We start from the raw sequence: 24,140 nt of genomic DNA, 5'->3' as shown, positions 1-24,140 counted from the left end.
AATGACAGTCCATGCAAGTAGGGGTGACACACCATCTACCTTGCACATTGTGGTGGACCTCGAGGCGACGTTTTCCTCCTTATGCAGCCTAGTAGCATTGTGTCTATAGAAAGTGAGTAGCTACACACATTGTTTGTAGACGAGTGGCTATAGACAAGTGGCTATAGAAATAGCGTACCATTGGAGTTTTATGTAGATTGACCTATGGCAAGGTGGAAAAGCTCCATGGCATTAGGGATTCCATTTTAGATCTATTTAGAAATGGCTAGGGAGTCCATCTTGTTGGAAAACTGCTTCTTATTTCCAGATGCTCCATCACCCAGCTATTGTGGCACATATCTATATAGCTGATATGTAGCCACTTGCGAGCTGCTTATGGGGAGGATGTTGCACCCTCTCCAGATGCCCTTATAATTTTCAAAGAAATTATTTGCAGAGTTTATATTGGGACTGGAGGTGGACAATAGTACCACTCATCCTGGGGCTATGGTGCAAGCAGGGTAGCCGCAACCTCCCCTTGGCCCTTAAAGTTATTAACACTAGTTCTGTAATTGGACACTAAAGTGTCCTGAGGACACTAAAGTGTCCTGAAAGTTAGCATTTTTCTTGAATTTTTGTGGGCAATCTATTAAGAGTTTTGAAATGCTTAACATCCACAGATGTTCCTCAAGACCCAAAAAAAATTGAGATTTTTTAAATTGCACTTTTCTTAGCTTTTGCAAGGCAATATTTTAATTTTCTTAGACACATGCTGATAAAACGCATGATTTTTGCTGTTTTCAAAATAGTAGTAATTTGTACATAACTTTTAGAAGGGACATAGTTTGATCATGAAACTTGGCTTGATGGAAAGCCCATGATGTAAACTAAATCTTGGAATCATCAAACGATAGTTATTGGATAAATTTTTGACTCGCTAATATTGAAATGATGTTTTTTATACAGGTGGAGCATGAATTTTTCTCCTTCCATATGCAAGCTAATAATGTAAAACTTGAGGTGCACCCATGTTATATAGGGTAAATACTACTTTGTTTTGAATTTTCCAAAACTTTAGAGCCACTTTTTGGGCCTCTTCTCATACATGGCCTTTTGCGCAACCTGTTTTTAATACGTAAAATGTCTAATTATGAGCCTAATTTTGATTTTCATCAAAGGAAAAAGCTGTGTAAGTGCATTATTTGTTGTAACTATAGGTGTAGACTACTTGTGCAAGCATAGTTATGATTAGTTTTTGAAAAAAGATGATCAAATTTTATATTTTTATTTTTTACAGTTTTTTTAGAACTAGGCGATAAGAACCTACTTAAGTGGAGGCTAAGTTAGTGTCATACACATCAAATTATGGCTTATTTATCTCATCTCAAGCATGAAAACCAATAATCAACATTCTCATTGATAGGGCTACAATTTTTTTTAGTGGCGTGATTGAGTTTTGATAATACGCGTTACTTTTGCTGATTTTATACAACTTTTTTGGAAAAAATTCTAGGAAAGGAAAATGATTTTTTTGGTGAACTTCTACCTCCTTGGACTGATGTATGCTATCAAAATATCTTGGGAAAAATGCTATTGATATCATTGGATTTTTTTTGAGAGAGAATGATGCTTGCATATTTGGAAAAATCCTAAAAAATCCTGAAAAATGTTCATTTTCAAGACATATGCTACTTTGTTGCTTATGTACTTCCAAATAAAAAGGCATTTTATATGTTTAGCATTTTTTACATAAGCATAGGGTTATGTTCTACATGCCCAATGAAGCATTTTGGTTTTTAAAGCCTGCATTAGGAGTTTGATTTTTTTTCGCAACCCCCAAAAAAGGACACTCAAGTGTCCTGTTTTGGTACCAAACTAGTGTTAAGGTAGGCTCAACCTTTGTGTCCCTTTTGAGTGTTCATGCTCTTGGAGGGTCAATTTACATCTTACCACACAGAGAGCATCTAGCACATGGTGTAGGTATTTTCACAAATAGCACCTTAGTGAGGACTAAGGTTGGTACCTACCTTTGATTTATATGTTAATGTCTTATATATATTTTCTATGTACCTTATTCATGTTTAGTCTTTTATGTAGACACCACCTATATATACTATTATGGGAAATGGCATTATAGAGGCTGACTATAGAGGTCGAGCATTTGAGCTTGGAGATGGAGCAAATGAGAGCACATATGGGGGACCAAAGATAGAGGCTCTATGAGGAGGTCACAAGGTGCCAACATAGCTGAGCATAAAGCCGAGCACTTTTTTCAACAATCTTGATAGATTTCTCGCAGTATTGAGAAGTGCACAGTGACCCTTATCTTGCCCTATATGCTCGGCCTCCATCTGAGATTCTCACATGACAATTGTTTGCTACACACAAAGACCCACAGATTCTATATGAGGGTGAGTGCTCAGTTTGTTTTTAGCCCCTCAGTGCAATAGGGGCATACACACACTAGCATGTGATCATCTCTTCCACCTCTCTTACATCTCCTTCTAGCTCATACGATGAGCCAGCATGTAGATATGACATTGACCTAGCTACCTATCGAGTTTTGACCTGCAAGAGATAACTATTTGCCCTACTATACCACTATATAGCCATTGCAAGAGGGAGGAAAAACTTCACAACCTGTTGTCCATTATATAACCAACGCAAGGACAGCTGCCCGGCCCGCTGTCCACTATACGGCCACCAACACAAGGAGAAGAGAGAGAGAGGCTTTTTGCTATAGTTGGCCTATGTGCAAATCTTCCAGAGAGAGAACTTGTTGCAGCCCACCTATGTCCTCTAGAATGATGTGAGATGATGTCACATGCAAACCCAGTCGGTGTACATGTGTGGCATGGCATTCTTAGCATTAAGCGTGGATTTCTTGGCATTCATGAGCATTTAGCATGACATTCAAGCATTAAGCAAGCAAATGTGGGCAACCGATAGGTGTGTATCAGTAGATCCGACTGGGCTTTGTGCTAGTCTTAAGCATCAAAATGTAGCCGATTTTGGTTACAGAGTAGCCAACTAAGACATTATGGCAGCCGACTAGTAATATTTAGTCGTTGGACACATTTTATAGGACAGTAACAGGATGCACTGCCCGACCATCAACAACAGTCTTAACTATAAAAACATTGGCATATCATTCATGCTAGGCAGCTCTCCATCATTTTGGTGGCCTTAAACCTAAGAAACTAGGAAGGTGTGGAGTTCAGCATTCAGCATTCAGCAGTACAATAGTTTAGCATTCATAAGTCAGCATCATCATCATCATAGATCTTATTAGATCTCAGTTGTAACCATCTCATCTAATATAGGTGCATTGCATTTGTATTGAAACCATTCTCTATCTCTTAAGTATATTTCTAATTGTAGTTTAATTAAGACTAAGATTTTTTAACCTTGATCAATCCCTCACATGTCGCATTGGTATCAGAGCTCTTCAGGGTAACAAACCTTAGTTCATACTTAGTCCCTAAGCCATTCAACATCATGATAGTGTCTTGCGCTCACTTAAATTGAGCTCTCAAGATCTTGGAGGCCATCCTTAGGGTTTTTCCCTTAGGTATCAGTAACTCATTCATTTTCATTCTTGCATAGCATATGGCTTGCATCAGTATAGTAGTCATCCTAGTAGTCCAATAAAGATAGTCAGTCTAAGCATCTTGCATCGCAAGGCATACAAGTTTTACCCATGATTTTTCTGGGGAAGAATGACATCCATCATCAAAGGAGCAAATGGAGTTATGGGCCTCAACTAGCATCAACATGGGGTTCTCTTCCACATAAGACGACAGAAGTGGCTCCAAAATCACCTCAGGAGGTTTAGAGGTCCATGAACGGTGGAGATGGTGCGTGAAAGGAATCCACAAACAGGTCGGTGGTGATTCAGGTTTTCCAAGTAGATTTATCAACGTTGGACATGCAGTTCCCACAATGGATAAGTCTTTGGCTCAAAGGATTCAACTCCTACACAGTCGACCTCAGTCTTGGTAGAAGAAGACAAAGTGGGGCAGTGGTTTCAAAGTGGGGGGATCAGTAGAAGAGTTGAAGGGTTGTCAGATGTACCTCATAGCAACAATTTAGTAGAGATGAATGTAACATGCACACCCAATTGGTGTACATAAGGCATGTCATTCTTAGAATTAAGTGAGCATTACGCATGACATTCTTAGAATTCATGAGAATTTAGCATGGCATTCAAGCACTAAGCAAGCAGATGTGGGCAGCCCTGATAAGTGTGTATCAGTAGGCTGACTGGGTTTTGTGCAAGTCCTTGTGAGCATTAAAATGTAGCCGACTAGTCAACTAAGACATTATGGTAGGCGACTAGTAATATTTATTTGTTGGGGACACATTTTGTAGGCCGACAATAGTATCCACTACCCGACCCCACGAGTCATCTCAACTATAAAAACACAGGCATATTATTCATACTAGGCAACTCTCCATAATTTTGGTGGCCGCCGACCCAGACCGGATAAGGTACATGCGTACCACTCCTTTCCCAGACAACCGACACCGTACCTTTCCGGTAGACCCATGCAGGCCACTGATCCATAGCCTTTGAAGGTACACCGTCCTTTCGTCCCTGCTTTACGCAGCACCCGTACCCTCAACCCCCAGCTATATAAACCCCCGGGGTGCTCCTCAGTCGGCACGCACTTCTGTGTAGCGTATGCCCTATTGTGCCGCCGTCCGCACCGCCGTAGCGTACTTGCTGCAAGTACAGCCGCCCTTGCAGCCACCCCTCTCACACCCCCTCATTTGGCTCTTTTCAGATAAGCCAATTTTCCTCCATCCTCCTCTTGCCATGGGCCAGTGTCCTTAACTCTTCTCCCCCCCCCCCCCCCCCCCGTGTGAATAGACTTACAGAGAGGCTTGCAGCCACCCCTCCCAGCCCTCTCCACGTTTTTGCCTTTGGCCTTAAGGACATCTCAACAATTCCCCCCCCCCCCCCCCCCCATTTGCGTAGACTTTAGTAAGGGATTTTTGGCTCAAGCGAGGGTTCGTGCGCCATATTCTTTTGCTCATACGGTGAGCAAACGAGCTCGGAATTCAGATCCGACTGAAGCGTTTCGATCGCAGCAGCGAGCTCTACAAGGCGACACCTAAGATGGCCTCATCCCGGAGACGGCAAAATATTGCCTCAAGAGGCGCACGTAACAACGAGATGGAGGGAGATGCGCCCAATGCGGCTCCAGCCCTCCCTTTTCAAGTCCCTCAAGGAAACGGTGGCCAGGATAGCTTGGTTAATTTTCAAAAGAAGAGATTTTCCCTTAAATTAGTATTAATGAATGGTGTCTTTTTCTTTTAAAATGAGGACATAAAAATTATATGAAATTACGAATTATGTGATGTTGTTTTCGATAAATTGTGTTGAAATTGCTATCTTCATGAATTGTGAATGCTATACTTAGAAAATTGCATTGAAGTTGTTATCTTTGGAATTCAAGATTTTTTTTTTTGGCTTCAACGCTAACTCCGTTCCGTGCTTGTGTAGCCGGGCGGCGTCGTTAGCAAAGCCCGGTAATGGTCCAAGGTATCCCTCATACCTTTGGAAGAATAAGGATCGCCGATTGAGGCGAGAGATTATGAGGCTGCCTAGTTCTGAGGGCCCAGGCTAGTGCGGTAAATAAGCCCACCCTAGTGTGCAGACATCCCTCTGAGGGGCGGGAGGATCGAGCGATGGAGCCTGAGAGGGCGACAGGCCGGCTTGAGTCCTCGCCAGCGGCGGCCGACGATGAGGTGTATGGTCCCGTAGGGTTTTGCCCAGCATGTAGAGGCTGGAAGGCCGAATTCTAGATCATCGGCAGAATAAGAATAAGAGAGCCGGATTGGCTTGTATGGAACTGGATTCATGTATAAACTTTTTATATAATTGCATCTTGTCTTTGGTATGATTGTATTGTGTAAGAAGGCTGTTATAACGAACCTTGTGAAGAAGGGCCCTAATTAAGGAATATGCTTATTTATGTCAAACAGTGTGGTAGTATTAATTAGATAACAAATTGATGCGTGAGTAGGGTGGAAAGTGGGAGGATGGAATGCCCTGACGGCACCATCCTACGGATGGGTGGACCCGATTAGTCGGGTAGCTTTCCAATAGATTAAGTGAAAGCCCTACGTTAGATAGTTAGGTTCTTGGGCAACTCTATTCAAGAAGACTAGGCCAGCGGCTGTGCCTTGCATAAGATGAGGAAAAAAGCGTTGTCTCTAGAAATCAAGTCTAGTAGTTGCCCAATTTTGATCAATTGCCCTATGGGTAGTTTGATGTTTAGAAAATCACGCTCCCCCTGCGGGATAGAGCTAGGTCATACCTATGAATCGTATCCTTGAATCTCTACAGGGTCAAGGTGTCGATGAATAGGAAATTTTTCCCAAGATAAGACTTAGCGGACTATCTTAAGTGTTTCTCCCATTTTTAAAGGGAGGAACCTTACAGCCACCTTCATCAGAGAATGAGGATGTCGTGCCACTTAGAGTCATGACTAGATCACAGACACGAAATGCCGAAATGCAAACTGATGAGACACCTCGAACTAGGGATGCAAAGGCAAATCTAGTGGACAAGACCCTACATTCCAATAGAAAAAAGACCACTAGGAGGAAAAAGAACCACAACAAGCGAACTAAAAGTGCATCCACTAGTTCTCAAGAAGTCTCTAAACAAAACATGAGGAATCAAACTTTTACATCCCAAGAAGTGCATGAGGAGCATCAACCTCAACTTGGGCCTAGTGCTAAACAAGATGAGGCTAGTACAACCGCCCGAGGATAGTTTTGGGGGTTCTATTTTTGTGGATAAGGTGAACGAGACTCTAGATGCCATCATTGATGCTCATAGAAGTCACATTGCAGCTTTATCTGAGCTACCTAAGAAGCTTCAAGAATACCCAAACCCTCGAGAGGAGAAGATCAATCTAGCTGTACATCAGCAACTCATTAGGGAAGCTCAATCAATACTTGAGGGACCACCTCCACCTATTCCTCGGGGCCCAACCTCTCTTAAGCCAACATTAGAAACCATACCAGAAGTGTTATCAAGTCGGGAAATGAAAAGTGAGCTCATCTCACAAGCTCATAGCGAGAAGTTTGCACCAATTGACACCCCATTGAAAGAAGGTATTCTGCCATCACCTAGCCTTGCCTTCCCATGCAATGATGAAGTTATTGATGCTAACGACACGAGGACATGGCAAATGAGATGTGGGCAGCAGTTCATGAGAAAGTTAATGAGAATATGTCCTCTATCATTTCACCTCCATTCTCTGAGGTGGATTTTACCAGGGGCACAAAAAACAACTTTAGACGCCCAAGCATCCAGGAGGAAGTTCAAACAATTGTTTCTCCTAGAAGTAAGCATACAATGAAAACCTTACCATCATATTTGGGAGAATATGAGAACTGTTCTCAAACCTTGAGGATACCCTCCATGCATAAAAGGTTGACAAAGGAGATGGATATGGGTATCGTGCAAGCTATTTTGTCAACACCAGTGGCTTGTACCTTACCTTTACTTGATTTGATAAAGCTTTGTCTAGAGTTGTGGAATGATATTGCCACATGTTTGTCAGAGCAGGTATTGCTACAAAAGTGTCACCATCATTGTACTATACACCCTGAGAGACAAAGCATGTTTTGCCAGTTTCTATCAACAAAGTAGGAAAATTTTGTGAGGACGATCAGGGAAATGCTACCCTCCCATTAGAAGTGCGAAAAGTAGCTTCAACTGCAATACTTGATAGTGGTGCAGGAGTGGGCATTGTGACAAGGTCCATTTGGGAAAAGTGGAGCAAACCAGCTATTAGGAGTACCAGGATGCGCTTGCAGCAATGGAAGCTTAGAACATCCCCTTGGGTTGCTTGAGAACATATTGGTCACCACATGTGGGATTGAATATGAGCACACCTTTACAGTAGTGGATTTTGGAAAACATCCAAACTATGAAGTGATATTGGGTAGACCTTTCATGCGACAATTTCAAATGATTCAAGATTGGGGATACAATTATTTGTACCTCCGACATGATTCTGTCATCACAAGGGTCAACCTAAAGAATCACTCATATCGTGATGTAACAAGGTCTCCAATAGATGAGTTTGATTCTGCTTCATCCGAGGGCTTAAGAGTTACATTGTCAGATGGGCGAGAAGATCTGTGGATGTGTGGAGCCTCATGTAGGGATTTCAACACTGAGAGACTTAAGGGTAATCGAAGTGTATCAGATGAGGCATACATTCCACAACCCTTCCCTGAGCATTTATTGATCCACTAGAATGGAGTCATGTCCTTGCAACATTATCGACATGTGCTTTACCTAAGCCAATTCAATTTTGTGACTCAGATGGATATGACATTATTCCTATACGAATGGTACAACCATGTGACCTTCTAGATGTTTTGTACTATGGGGATGCATCCACAACAGCACTGCATGTAGAGGAAGTCTCAGTGGAGGATTTAACACTCGAATCTGCTAATGATGCTGATAAGGAAGATGGATGGGACTCTAATTTTGATAATGATGTGATAATCCCTGAGGAAGAGTTAAGAAAGGCACGCCTGCTTTTGAGAGGAAGGGAGGTTCAAGTAGAGATCCCTCGAAGCCGACCTAAACGTAAATGCTGTAAGAGCCACAAGAGAATCCGTAAACAAGATGAGAGGGAACGACGTGAGAGAATACAAAAAGAAAAGGAGGAGTTTAAGAATGAACACTCTCAACCACCACCTCACTTCTCAGGAAAGAACGGATATCTATACTATGTCCAAGCACAAGATAGTATCAAAGACCAAGTAAAACGATCAGATGGATTCCAACCAGGAGAAAAGCTAAAAACTGTTAGCAAAAATCGCAAAAAAACGAAGAAACAAAAACCAAAACTCAAGTCTAAAACCGATTCAAAAGAGAGTGTCAGAAGTGCAAAGATAACGGTTCAACAAAAAAATCTGATGCAAGATTGCAACAGAGAGCTCAAAACCGCATGGTCTTCAATGAGTGATGACTCAAGTGGACAAGAACAAGGTTTCAATGTTCCCCCCAACTTCACACAGTACACTCTTCAAGATCGGAAGATTGTTCTTCAACAGCCCATGCGATAAAAAGCAAGCATGCCAGGGGTTTCATATGATGGTCCAGAGGATGCAAAAAAGATTGATATCGCTAAGCCAGGAGAAGAGCCTCGCTATGTGTGGATTGCCACAGACTTGTCCTTAGATGAGGAGAAGTTATTAATTCAAACAATAAAGGAGTATCGCGATGTTTTTGCTTGGAGTTATAAAGACCTCAAAGGAGTTGATCCAAGCATATGTTAGCATACAATTCCATTGCGAGAGGATGCAAAGCCTTCCAAGCAACGTCCTTATACTTACAATGAGAATTTTGCACGAAAGATAAAAGAAGAAATAGACAAGCTCTTAGAGGCAGAATTTATCTATGAGATTGAACACACTGAATGGGTCTCCCCTATTGTAGTGGTGCCCAAGAAAAATGGAAAACTTCGAGTATGTGTAAACCTCAAGAAGGTAAATGCAGCTACCGTACGTGATCATTATCCACTTCCAATCACGGATCATGTTCTGGAACGAGTTGCAGGGAAAAAGGCATATAGTTTCTTGGATGGATTCTCCGGTTACAATCAAGTGTCAATTGATCCAAAGGATCAACACAAGACAGCCTTTGCTACCGAAGATGGCATCTTTGCCTATCGTGTTATGCCATTTGGTCTAACAAATGCACCAGCAACCTTTCAGCGGTTAATGAGTCATGTATTCAAGGAGTACCTTAGGCAATTTCTTGAGATCTTCATGGATGATTTATGTGTTCACTCACAAGAGCGTGATGATCACATAGAACACCTCAGACTTGTGTTTCAAAAGTGTCAACTTTATCGTATATGCTTGAATCCTGACAAGTGCAAATTCATGGTAAGACAAGGAAAAATCTTGGGCCATATTGTTTCTCGCAATGGGATTTCAATAGATATGGATAAAATTGATGTCATTGTCTCATTATCTCGGCCTATCAACCCTAAAGGGGTACAAACATTCATGGGACATTGTGGCTATTATCGTCGATTCATCTACATGTACGCGGTCCTAGCCAGACCATTATATGCTCTTCTTGTAAAGTTTAATTGGACTGATGAGTGTGAGGAATCCTTTGAAAAGTTGAAGCAAGCATTAGTGACTGCACCCATCTTACGGGCACCAGATTGGAACCAAATCTTTCATGTCCATATTGATGCTTCAAACTTTGCAATTGGATGTATTTTGGCTCAATCAGGAGAACATAATAAGGATTCCCAATCTCATATGCTAGTCGACAGTTGAACAATGCTGAGAAGAATTATACCACAACAGAAAGAGAAGGTTTGTCCATGATATATGCAGTGAAAAAGTTTCACCATTACCTTTTGGCAAACAAATTCATATTTTTTGTGGACCATCAAGCATTGCTATATTTGGTGAATAAGCCCTGTGCAACTGGAAGGATTGTGCGGTGGTTTATCATCCTTCTTGAGTTTGATTTTGAAGTGGCAGTCCGAAAAGGAACAACTCATCTTAGGGCAGATCATTTGTCTCGAATCACCTCTGGCGAAGCTCCGGTGGGTGTGGATGATGATATGTTAGATTCAACACTTTTCCTTGTAGAGACAGCTCCTAAATGGTCTGAATCCATCTTAGAAATTTTGACAAGTGGGCATATACAACTTAATGTGGACCTATGGTGACCATTCAAGTTAATCTCAGGGAGATTATATCGTCAGGGTAATGATGGAGTGTTGAGGCTTATACCTAACCTTGATCAATATGAGGAGATCTTGGAATGGGCACATGCAGGTATCAGTGGAATCCATGCATCAGCTACTACTTGTGTGCGACGTATATCTCAGGATGGGCAATGGTGGCCGACCATGCATGCGGATGCTGAAAAATTTATTCGTAACTGTGCTTCATGTCAAATTCAACAGCCAATTCATAATGTCACATTATTCCAAATTTCAACTACACCAAGTTGGAGTAAGTATATTGTGGACTATCTTCAGCATGTTCATACTGATCAAAAAATTCCTAAACATCGAAAGCGTGCTATTGAAGTTGAAGCGGCAAACTATATGCTGATAGAGGGCCAAATCTACAAGAGGGGCAAGGATGGAAACTTACGCATGTGTGTATGTGAAGCTGACTACTTGAAAATCTTGACTCATGCACATGCAGGTGTTGGGGGTGGACACTTTTCGGGCAATACCACAGCTAAGTTGATTAGGTGGTCTGGGCTTTGGTGGCCAACCTTACAAATGGATGCCGAAGAATATGTAAAACGTTGTGACGATTGTCAAAGGACCAAACCTCCCATCACAAAGGACAATATGCCATTGCGGCCTATGCTAAGCACACGTGCTTTTGCAAAATGGGGTATTGATTTTGTCGGTCCCATTAAACCTCCAGCTCGTCACACGCATGCCGAATATATTATAGTCGCAAAACTGACTATTTGACCAAATGGGTAGAGGCAAAGGCTACAGTTAAAAATGATGCCAGAACCACAGCCAAGTTCTTGTATGAGTACGTGTTTACACGCTATGGCTTACCTATTGAAATCGTTAGTGATCAAGGTGTGCACTTTGTGAATGAGGTCATAGAGTTTTTGCTTCAAGAATTTATGGTAATTCACAAGCGTTCTGCACCCTATCATCCCCAGATCAATGGACAAGCTAAGAGTACTAACAAGATTCTCTGCACAGCACTCACAAAGATTGTTGAGGGACATAGGACTGATTGGGAGCAAAAGTTGCACACAGTTCTTTGGGCATATAGGACAGCCTATAAAACATCTATGGGCACAACCCCATTTGAGCTTGCTTTTTGGGCTAGCTGCAATTCTTCCCATTGAATTTCTTGTACCTACTCTACGAGTTGCTAAACAATTGGACTGGACTGGTCATGAGCTTTCACAACGCATTGATGAATTGGAAAAGCTTGATGAGACCCGCTTATTGGCGGTAATGGGGATGTATGCTGAGAAGAGGAGACAAAAGCAATGGTATCATAGAAATGTAACAACTGGCCGATTCAAAAAAGGGGACCTTGTGCTCTTGTACACACTTAAGAAGCATAAGAGAAAGCTCAAGAAACGTGGCCTAGGACCGTTTGTGATTAATGAGCTTACTCCAAGTGGTGCAGTGCGTTTAGAGACACTAGAAGGTGAGCAAATGCCTAACTTCATTAATGGAAGTCATCTCAAGAAATACAATGAACCATTAACTGAAGCCATGCTTCAACAAATGCATGCTGCACACACATGAAAAGAAGCACTTAACCTACTTAAACGTCAGGCTCAAGAAGAGGCTAAAGCTAGAGTTGCAAAAGCCAAGGATCGCAAAGCTTTTATGTTGGCCTTACAGTTGGCTACTGATGAATCATATGTCGATCCTTTCAATATTCAAGTGTGTCTTCATCTTCATGAGACTACCTACTTTGTCTCTACCTTAATTGACTCTGGTGTAGATTATAATGTTCTCTCGTTTGACACATGGATAGCCTTGGGACAACCAACACTTGTGCACATTCCTATTGACTTACAAAGCTTCTCAGGTGAAGATAACCCTATAGAGGAAAAATGTGTCATTATGATGTCCATTCAGGATCACCAGATGTCAGTGCCCTTTTATGTGGCAAGTAAGTCCAAGGCAGTGGTAGAGGCGGTTCTCGGTCGATCATGGTTAAGTGCTACCAATTGTTCATTAAATTGGAAGAATAGACAATACAAATTGCAAATTGATTCTGATTGCGTATTGGGATCTGCTACTCCACGAGCTTTATCATGTCAAAAGGGTGGTGTTTCTACCTTACACAACCTACTTTCAAAATCTGCTCTTGAAGCTCCAACACAAATGATGTGGATAATCGATGAGTCCTTAAGTGAGGGCCATGGCTGGCATGTTCCAACTACTCTAGTCACTGCTCAAAGAAGGCCAAGCAAGAAGGAATTATCAATTTGGCTACCCAAAGATGCATACAAACTTGTACCATCTAGCCTAGTTGCTAAACCTCCTAAAAAGCACATCTTTTCCAAGCCTAAACCTCAAATTGTTACTCGTTGGGTCCCAAAGCATGTTCTTAAAGCACAAGGCTATTATGAGGGTGCAACAGCACTTTGGCTTCCCAAATGCCATGGTTTGCTAGAGGTAAAAGAGTGTATCAGTAAGATTCCAAAAGCCACCCTTGGTTTTCCATATCAATGGGTGCAAAGGAAATCAACACAACCTTTTCAAGATAGGATAGGTGGTTGTGATAGCACCTACAAATCTCCTTGTGTTGATCTTCCCAAAACATGTATTAAATCACCAGTCGTCCCAATTTCTCCTTGTTACACAATTCCATCATCAACTTGTATACCTAAGACAAATCCAACTTTCCACGAGGCTCCTTTGAGCATAGATTCTAGCACTTCAATGTCTAAATCCTCTTATCTTGCTTAAATTCCTCGACAATTGCTAACCTTCCCACATCTTAAGAAGGACATACCCAAAACCAAAGATAAGGCATTAACACTACAATTGAAGCTCTTTGGTAGATCAATGTTTGAATAGTGTGGTTCCTGATGCCTTTAGAGGATTGTGTTCTTTTTGAGATGATCTTATCTACAATGTTTTTGATTGGGATTGTAATAATGGATATGAGTGTTTCTAAATTTCATTGTTCTACGACCAAATACCTCCTGATGTGGATACTTGGCGAGATACATGTCCAACATGCATTGACCCTAATAGTACTCAACCGGAACATCGCGGGGGTTATAGTGCTCCTCCTTTTCAAACTCATAGGCTAGGTACTTTTATGCTCCCTTAGGTGAAAATTGCTGTGGGCATCACTTTGTCACGTTATTCTATCAACAGCAGCACCCATTTCCACATTGTCAAGAGTGTGCACGACTCGTATTAGGAGAAGCTTCACACATTTGTTGGATATGCCGCTCTTACTTTCGATGATATGGCATGGGCTTAATGAAACAAATTGTGGGAATTACACCCCAACGCCATAACCTTCTTAATGTGAGAATACCAGAGAGAGGACCAAATCAACGTAGATTACCTGAAGAGGTTCAAGCACAACAATGGAGGGATACATGCATAAATGACTTGCAACCACCTATCTTGCAAGCCCTCCTTCCCCAAGCCTCAACATGTCAATTTTGGATCACTATGAGTACCTACATTGAGCAGTTCCAAAATCGAAATTGTTTGCTTAACCTTCCCATAGAACCAATGCCATATTTTAGCAAGGAAGCACTCCTTCCTCTACCACCTTCTCCAGAGGCCGGTTTTTGTACAGGGTTGTCCTTGCATCCTGAAGTGATTGATACCATCTTTCCAGCAGAAGTGGACACGGATCCACCACCAGCGCAAGGGTAAGCTCATCGACTCCACAATAAGATCAACAAGCCAGGGCACTTTTCTCCCACTGGGTTTTTTCCCTCGGCTATATTCGGTGATTGGCACCAATAACAAATTTTATTCCTTTCTTTTCTTTTCTTGTTTGTTAATAAACATTTTGCAGAGATCTCAACTAAACAAGAGCATAAAACATGCCCCAATAGTCCACCTACCGTGCACACAAATTAGGAAGGGGGGAGACATGCAATGCCTACAAAGAGCAAAGAGAAGCAATCTGCACAACATCAGCAATGCATCAATGCAAACGCACAACATCAACGGGCACTACAACAGGTGTATTCAAATCATAATCTTTTGTTCTTTATGTGCTTTTAACTTTTGGATATATTGTTTGCATGTTCACACACAGTTGGCTGGTTTAAGTTTTAGATTAGTTGTTAAAGTATGGTGAGTAATTTCTAGATTCTTAGAGGACTTAGTAGAAGGTATTTCTATTTGAAGACAGTGTAGGATATATACCAACGGAGTATGCCATGTTCTTATGCTCTCGAAGTATATTAGTTATCCCTAGTGGTAGCTACCTCTTAGGTGCTAGGATTAATAAAAAATTTTACAAAAATCATGACCTCAAAAATATATACAAGTGAATCGAGACATGACGTGTCTACAACCATGTGGAATGCTTGGTAGGACCTGGGGTTGTCTTAGCACCTTAGGGCCGATGCCTTGGTTTCCATGGGGTGAACACTGACGTCTAAAGGATTCAGAAAAAGACCTTCAAGGACTCTATCGCCTTGATAGATGTTGGTAGGACTCTGGGGTACATTATGGGCCTTCGAGACCGATGCCCTCATCTTCATGGGATACTCCTTATGTCACAAAAGAAAGAAAAGGGTCTGTCGCCCTTGAGATACTTAGCGGCCTTTAGATTCTCTTGGCGGAGGTCTCTTGGCCATTGCTTGGGTCTCATTGGGATGGAACCTTCATCTTTATCATCTTTTACACACACACACCAAAAAAAAAAAAAAGAGAGAGAGAAAAGAAGAAGAGGTCCAATCACCATTACTCATATTTAGGAGTAGGTTTGCCACTTAGGAATAACTTAAATACTTGTAGGACATTGAGGTCCAATCACCATTACTCATATTTAGGAGTAGGTTTGCCACTTAGGAATAACTTAAATACTTGTAGGACATTGAGACTACGGTCATAACCTGTGGTGTGTAAGCACACTTGCCTTTACATAGCACTATCTACCACTTAGTCTCACTTTGACTAGTCTTTACTCACCTCTTTTAGCACTCTTTAAAACTCTAATTAGCCTTTCACTTGTATGCTCACGTGTGAGATTGTCATTGCTGGTTTTTTTCTTTTCTTTTCTTTTCTTTTCTTCAATAAAAAGCTTTACTTGTATCCATTGTTTTTTTGCAGCTTTTGCTTCTACCGCGCTCGAGGACGTGCGCAAAATAGGAAGGGGGGAGTGTTGCATGACGAGTGGAGATCAATTCAAGGATGCAACAAAAAGATGTAAGCAGGAAAACAAGTGACATTCTTATTTAGGGCTCTTGAAAAGAGTTCCAAGTTGTAGATGAGTGTGGGAGTGGGCTTGACAATAATCCCACATGGGAACTTTTGGGAGTTTTAGAGTTTTTGTATAAAAAGTGGCTCTTTTGAGAGCTTATGGACACATTGGGCTAAACTCATGTTTGAGCTCTCTTGAGACTAGCTCTCCCTCTTTTTCGATAGAGGTGCAAGCTCTTCTCTCTCCCCATCTACATTATGGTATGAGCAATGTTTTTTTTTTAATTCAATGCAATGCAATGAGATGATGTTTGTTTGTCTCTCTTCTCATGTCTATTCTCTAGTGTGCATGTTTCTTTGTTGATAGTTTCAAGGTTTGTGTGCATGCTAGGGAAGTAAGAGCTTGAGAATGAAGGATGCTTTGAGCTTGTGTATGCATTAGCTTAGCTTTCTTCTTGTGTTGGATGCATGAATGAATGGGATGATGAGTGAGTGAGCAATGGTAAGATTGAGCTTGTGTGTGTGTTAAGTCTATGTCAATAGTAGTAGTATTCTTAGCATTCTCTCCATCAAATGGATAAGCTTTTGTGCACCGGTACGGGTTGAATCCCTAGCTCCGAAAGGGATGCAAATCCCATTGGATTGAGCTATACGTGGATCATGCTACTCTTGCTACAAGTGAGAGAGTTTTTCGTCTGGACTTTGGGGAAGAGCCTCGTCACATTCTTCTCGGACTAGCAATGGATGAAGTCAATCCATTTGGCTTATGAAGTTCATCATGGAGTACATGGCTCGTTTGCCTAGGTAACTATAACCTGCCACCATGGTTACTGATAAAGAAGGGGCACCTTTTACTTTCCTTAATAGTTCAAGGGAAGTACAAGGTTAAGAACATGGACATCTTCTTGGCTCCATTAGTTCACAAGCTACGAACGTTATGGGATGGTATCCAAGATCATGATGTGTCAAAGCTGTTTGGAGAAAGAGCTGCAATAGTGCAAGGAATACTTATGTGGAGCATGCATGATTGGTCGAGATATGGGCAGTGCTCTGGTAAGTTAATTATTCTACAATTTTTATATTGTAAATCTCACATTATTTACATATCTCATCACAATGATTATAATGTTAATATATGGTTATAATGCATGCCCTATATGTGGGCTTGGATTAGAGGCCCGATACTCAACATCTTTGAGGAAGGTTATCTACAAGGGTCATAAAAAGTATCTCCCTGATGACAACCATGAGTTGCAAGAGATATTTCTAGGTAGGCCTCCTTTTTTGCTAAAGCTAAGTGATTGGAGTAGGGCATGGGAAGTGGATCCAAGTTGTTCACCCCCCAAAAAGAAGCGACTATCCATCTTCCATCTACATACTGGAGTAATCTTGTAGTCAATCATCTTCTTGATCCTATGCACATATTCAAGAACACAACCGATATTGTTTGGAAAATCATCACATATGCTAAAGAGAAAAAGGCACAAAGGAATGATCTACAAGAGGTGTATCACATGCAGCACTTATGGGCATGGAGTAGACGTGATGGTAAGGTGATTCTCCCTAGAGCACCTGAGACTGATAGGAAACACTAAAAGGTAAGACTAAGAAAGATTATTTATATATAAAAGATTTACATATAAATAAGGTTCAAGGGATTTGAAATATGAAATACCTAGGCAATGGTTAGTAGGCATAAAAGTTAAAGTAAAAGGGGAAGTAAAAGATGAACAATGGAAGCTCAAGGGACACAAAAGAGAGCTCCCCCTTCTAGGGACAGCTGAAGAAACATTGGCTAATTGAGAAAAAGCAATGTTAGCCAATGAAAGGTCAAGGGGCTAAAGTTTTAAGGTCATGCACCACTTACGCCTATATAACCATGAGTTTAGGATCCATTTGGGATATGGTTGGGTGGAGAATCAAAGTACTAGTCTTAAAAGTCCTCAAGCCTATAATGCAAGGAACATTACATTAGTATTAGAGCTAAGTTCTTTCTTTTCCATGTTTCCATTGAGCCACTCATGCTAACTCTTATTTTACTTATACCCATTAATCTCTACACCTTTTATCTCTTTTCTATTCATTTCCATAAGCTAATCCAGGTTGTTGCAAGATCAGGGTGTCCAGTTTTGTCTAGTTTATGTTGGACTGGGACAATTCTCGGAGAGCAAATTTGGGGGGATAAGATACTTCAAATGAGATCAAGCAACTAATAGAAAGTACACATGCACTTAAATTAACTCCATATAACTTAAATTAATATAAATTAGTCAAATTAATCAAAATTAAATAAAAATATGATGAAATAAAAAAATTTGATCTTTCCATACTTAGAGTGATCCAATGTTCTTTTCCATAGATGCACCATTACAGGTACACTAGTTCTTATAGATTTTAGATGATTTACATCAAAAATGTAATTTTACTAATTGAATTATTAATATTTACAGGCCTTCTGATAGCTTATTCAACTCTTCATCTTATGTGAGTATTTACTTCTAAATATCTCTCCTTTTTAACTATTAGCCTTATCCTTATTCAACTCTTCATCTTATGTGAGCATTTACTCATTTTTGGATACCCAAAATATCTCATATTTTTGATATTACTCGTAGTTTCTTACTAATAAACCTTGTACATAGTCAACTCTTCATCTTATGTGAGCATTTACTCATTTTTGGATAATTTCTTTTACAAATTGGATTTATCTCCTCCCCACACATGGATTGATCCTATTGGCCCATAGGAACCTTAATTGGACATTATGAGAAATTTTTCTATCTAAAAATATTCAAAATCTTAATATTCTCTCTCTAGAATATTTTCTCTCTTTATGCCAAAACAGGCAGAGACAAGATCTTTTATATTTCTGAAGAGGGGATTGATTACAGGGAAAGATGCTGGATATCTTGAGAGGCTGGGGAGGAATCTTACAACGTGGAGAAGAGTTACCCTTGCAAGTAGCCTCTATGGGCAACAGCTCAGAGTATAGGCTTGAGGAGAGTGAATCTACACAAGTTAAGGTTCAGGACGATAAGATGATCAAGCTTGGCAGTAAGGTAAGTTCCATATGACGGTTGTAATCCTTCCTTTCTTTCTGTGAGAATAAGAAGAGTTTTGGAAAGGGTGGAAAACGAGACATAGTATACCATTTTTTTACCTCGCTAAGGAGGCATCCAAGCTCCTTCCACATTCCTTTGGTGACTCAGCTCCCCATTTCCAAGTCCCTTTTCCTTTTGCCATTGTTCTATAAGTAATGATTTATAGTCGCGAAGTTATTGTTAATTTTTTATAATTATTAGGTGTGGTTTTTGGTTGTTGAGCACTGTTTTGGTTACTAAAATTGTAAAAACAATGATTCAGTAGAGTGGAGCATGCTCGGGGGGGGGAGGGGTGTCACTCATAAATATGTAAGCGTAGCACGTGGGTTCAACAAAAGGGATTTTTAAAATCCTTGTTTTACACATTTTTTTCATACAGAAGGGTACCATTTGAAGGGGTTATTCACAGGTTAAATAGAAAAAGGATGTGTTTTATTCATGAAAAATTTACCCAAAAAAGTAGGCCTTGAACGCACGTGATACTACAAAGGGTTTACATATAGTGACTCATAAATGATTGGGTAGAGTGGAGCATGCTCGGAGGGGTCACTCATAAATATGTAAGCGTAGCATGTGGGTTCAACAAAAGGGATTTTTAAAATCCTTGTTTAAAACATTTTTTTTCATACAGAAGGGTACCATTTAAAGGGGTTATTCACAGGTTAAATAGAAAAAGGATGTGTTTTATTCATGAAAAATTCACCCAAAAAAGTAGGCCTTGAATGCACGTGATACAAAGGGTTTACATATAGTGACCCCTCCGAGGGAACATGCTTGTAATTGTAGTGTACTCCACTTTGCCTAAACTTTTTTGAACATTTAAAGTGTCCCCAAAAGCAATAATTCTATAGCGTTATTGCCACCCTTTTTATGATGCTATTGCAATGCTTATTTACGAGGGTATAGTAAAAGAGATAGATTTGGCCGGGAAGAATATGGATAAGACAACCTAGAAGGGAAAATGAGGTTTGAAGTTCAAAATTGAGGAATGTCTCTTGGCATAGTTCAATTGGTTTGAAATTTTCTTAAAAACAAGTCCCCTATTCAAACAAATACACAAAACTAGAATGGAGTTTGAAGTTCAATTTATTGCCTTTCCAAGCATACATGTGCATAAATGTGTGCATCTATGAATTGGCATATGCATGTAGATGTGTACACACATATAGAGAAAAGCAATGAATCATTTATCATTACATTAGAATGAAAGAAGCCACTATGTATTGCTTACGTATGGATTTATGCTAACGAATGAAAGAAGCCAATGCGTATGACTGTGCATGCATCAAAGTGTGTATATAGTATGCACACACACATATATGTATCATTCTATAAGTAGACGTATTTAATTATTAATAGACGTGGATTCTAGAGAACAGTGTTCACATAACCCGTTCTGTAGTGTATTTTTTCCAGCTGAAATTTAGAAATCCGGGTTGAAATTTGCACATTTTAGTTATAAGTCCTTGCATTTGTATGATTTCTAGTGATTTCAAGTGCCGATCGTGGTTAACGTTCCTTTTTAATTTTAAGTGTTGAAAAAGCTTTTTTTTTTCTTTTGGAGCAGTGTTCTCGAAGGCAAGGCCTACAAGAAATAGTCAATGTGAATAAATGCAAGTGTGGTTGACTTATAGTGGTCAATCAGGATTCAGATTCGTGATACTTTAACTTTAAATGTGAAAAACGTTTCCGCTCTTTTAACAAGAATAAAGAACGACGGACATTCCAATGAGACTCCGACGCTGGGTCGAACGTGGCTTTCAATTGGAAAATGCAAGTGTTCATTTTAACTTTTCTCTCCTCTGACTCGGGATGTAATCGTGAAAAATGATTATCTAAGTCGTGGATGCAATGATGCGGATGCCATTTTGAGTTGTCATGCACTTCGACGATGATGAGAACACACAGTGCGCGAGGCGGCTGCGGGCGCGCTGCATGATACTAGTATAATAATAGTAATACATACCAAAATGAATACGTAGTGTTCTCAAGGTGGTCGCATAGCATCAATAGGTTTACCTGCGTCAATTGTGCGCACACCGCCGACCTTTCAATCTCCATGTCACAGCGCATCGACATGTTTTTAACTCCAGCGCGTTAGTTTTGAGGTGGGTCCTCCTTTCCACTAATTCTCTCCCAAAGTCAGCTGCAGCTGGGTTTAGCTCTTGGAGTCAATCCCTGCTCGCCCTTATAAAAAGCGATCCATTCCTGCAGATCTAACCACTCTTAATCACTTCGACTCCACCTTCACTAGCTCTGAAATTAAGTCCACGCCTGTGATTGTGTTGCTGTTCTGAAGCTGCAATGACGGACATCCAAACGAAGCATTCGTCGGCTTGCTCAATCCTGCGTTTCATAGCAATCTTTTGTGTTTATGGCCTGATTGTGTGTACTCATGGGCAACTCACGTCCGACTTCTACAACAGCTTGTGCCCGAATGTGCAGTCGATTGTGCGCAGCAGCATGAAGACTGCCGTTCAGCAGGAAACTAGGATGGCGGCTTCCATACTACGGCTGTTTTTCCACGACTGTTTTGTTCAGGTCCGAGAGCATGCATGCGCCACGTAAGATGCCAATTAGGTTTTAATTCGCTGGTGTAAGCAACTCATTGTGTCGTGTCTATTGTAGGGCTGCGATGGCTCCGTTCTATTGGACGATACTTCCACCTTCCAAGGAGAGAAGACTGCCTTCCCCAACAACAACTCCCTCCGAGGTTTTGACGTGGTAGACACCATCAAGGCCAACGTGGAGTCCTCATGCCCTGGAGTGGTTTCATGCGCCGATATCCTGGCTTTGGCAGCCCGTGATGGGGTAGTGCTGGTAATTTAGCTGTTAATCATACTTGCTGAATGTGAGCTTATACACTTAGATAAATAAGTCGTGATCCCAACCATATCATCAACCAATATTGATGCATCAACGTCGTCCTCTTTTGGTAGAGTGGAGGCCCTAGCTGGAGCGTGCTGCTGGGCAGACGAGACTCTACCACAGCGAGCTACTCCGAAGCCAACAACCTTCCGGGCCCAACAGAGGATGTGAGTTCTCTCATCGCCAAATTCCAAGCCCAGGGTCTCTCCGTCCAAGACCTCGTAACCCTCTCAGGTGATGACCTCTGTCGTAGCTAATCATCAGCAGCAAATATAATGACAACGTTAATAACAAAACTTATAACGCAGATTAGAGTATAACGTATTTACTGCAGGTGCTCACACAATAGGTCAAGCCCGCTGCGTCAACTTCAGGCAACGGCTATATGACGAGACTGGTAATGGGGAACCTGACTCTACCTTGGACACAACGTATCTCTCAAAACTGCAAGGTGTGTGCCCCTCCAACGGAAGCGACGATAACCTCTCACCTTTGGATGTCAACACTCCCACTCGCTTCGACAACTGCTACTACACCAATCTTGTAAACAACAAAGGGCTGCTTAGCTCCGACCAGGAGCTTTATTCCACCTCCGGTAGCTCTACCATCGCCATCGTTCAAAACTATAGCCAAAGCGCTCGATCTTTTCTCACCAACTTCCCCACTTCCATGATCGCCATGGGCAACTTGAACCCCCTCACCGGTACCGCTGGTCAGATACGCACGAATTGCCGTGTTGTAAACTGAAGTCGCGTGAGGAAAAACATGGTGACCTGGTGGACACTACAGCAAACCCACTTTCTAATGTATACAAATTTATGCAATAAGTTTCATTTGGATTAGGGAAAATCCCCCAATGTGTTTCATCATTTAATAATTGCAAATTAAGAGGATGTGCCTAGATGAAAATAGAAAGTAATTACTATACCATAATGAAAAACCATTTTGAAAAAAGCCAAAGACAAGTACCCATACATCAAAATATACATACACTTTATGCATATGGTACATCACTAGCATGGAGCATGTGTTGATGCTCCAAGTGAGTCACACAAATTAACAATTTTTTACTAAGAATCCGAGATGATTATCTTATATATGTGTAGATAAAAATAGCGCCTTATTATATTAGCAAGACTTTGTGCTTACCGTTGGAAAATTTTCATTTTTGAGGTCTTATTTCTCACCAATTCCTTGGTCGGAGTGTGAATTTTGCAAGCCTTCATTTCTAGTTAAACAAATATTGCACATGTGATGATCATTTGTTAGCATAATGTCTCTTTTATCAACAACCACTACGAGATCCACCCAATATCAATGCTTCTACCAATGGTCTATACTTACAATTTTTTTGTCCAAACTAGCTCCAGCATTGGTGTGACCACCTCGGTATAAATGTCGATAACGAACCGTAAGTATACGCATTCTAATGTGTATATCGACATTCTAGGAAAAATTATAGTTGTTGTCGGTGTGAACGATGCATATACCAACTTGTATATACCGACATTGGTATGATATGTACCGATGCATAAACCGATGTGCATACAGACACTTGTTATGCTAACTTATTCTGAGGGGTTATACTAACACTGATTATGCTTATTTTGAGGGGTTATACCAACACTAGGGAATAAGTTTTGGGAAGAATGGGACAAGTTGGGGTAATAGTTTTCCCCAACTACCCATAGTACCTAGCTAGGCACTTAGAAAATAGACACATTAATTAGCTTAATAGGTTGGGGCAATAGTTTGCCCCAACCTATCCCATACTACCCATAGTACCTAACCACGTACTGACAAAATAGATACATTAGCTTTTAAAGTTAATATAGAAAGGACAATGAATGTGCAAACATTACCAAATTTATCAACAACATATGTGCAAAAATATTTGCACCCTGGTCTTACAAAAAATATGAGTGAAATTCAAGACAAAAAATATGAGTGAAGCCCTTACATAAAATATGAGTGAAATTCTTACAAAAAATATAAGTGAATCTCTTACATAAAATATAAGTGAAGCTCTTACATAAAATATGAGTGAAATTCTTACAAAAAATATAAGTGAAGCTCTTACATAAAATATAAGTTCCCGGTATTACTACTTTAGTGCCCAGGATGAGAACTCCCTAAACCTTCGAGGCATGCTTTAGTGGCCTCTTGTTGTTGCTTATCCTTATAAATGGGTGTCATGGAGCTCGGCCTTAGCCTTTCTCTAGTCATCAATTTCAGGATACATGGGTTTCTTCATTGCTTCTTGATT

At 40.7% G+C, this 24,140-nt stretch overlaps 1 protein-coding gene across 2 annotated transcripts; it reads left to right on the top strand.

The window, feature by feature from the left end:
- Nucleotides 1–21,220: 21,220 nt before the first annotated feature.
- LOC147614098 (cationic peroxidase 1-like) lies at nucleotides 21,221–22,738 on the top strand. Of its 2 annotated transcripts, none has more exons than XM_086780395.1 (4): nucleotides 21,221–21,547; nucleotides 21,635–21,826; nucleotides 21,946–22,108; nucleotides 22,224–22,738. In XM_086780395.1, exons 1-4 carry the CDS (start codon nucleotides 21,311–21,313, stop codon nucleotides 22,619–22,621), a joined length of 990 nt encoding a protein of 329 aa, XP_086636521.1. In that variant the 5' UTR covers nucleotides 21,221–21,310; the 3' UTR covers nucleotides 22,622–22,738. The 2 variants fall into 2 exon arrangements, with proteins under 2 accessions (XP_086636521.1, XP_086636519.1); XM_086780393.1 differs by having other exon boundaries at nucleotides 22,209–22,738.
- The last annotated feature ends 1,402 nt before the right edge of the window (nucleotides 22,739–24,140 follow it).

Source organism: Cibotium barometz, chromosome 42, assembly GCF_041138505.1.
Source record: "Cibotium barometz isolate CiBa-2024 chromosome 42, ASM4113850v1, whole genome shotgun sequence".
NCBI classification, from domain to species: Eukaryota; Viridiplantae; Streptophyta; class Polypodiopsida; order Cyatheales; family Cibotiaceae; genus Cibotium; species Cibotium barometz.
Note: the sequence above shows the minus strand (reverse complement) of the source record. Positions and strands in the feature narration are given on the sequence as shown.

Bases quoted from the DNA above. Each gene is read 5' to 3' on its own strand.
- LOC147614098 (XM_086780393.1), top strand. From the start codon at position 21,311: ATGACGGACATCCAAACGAAGCATTCGTCGGCTTGCTCAATCCTGCGT. The intron at 21,548-21,634 runs GTCCGAGAGCAT...TGTCTATTGTAG, and splicing joins TCCACGACTGTTTTGTTCAG to GGCTGCGATGGCTCCGTTCT. The intron at 21,827-21,945 runs GTAATTTAGCTG...CTCTTTTGGTAG, and splicing joins CCCGTGATGGGGTAGTGCTG to AGTGGAGGCCCTAGCTGGAG.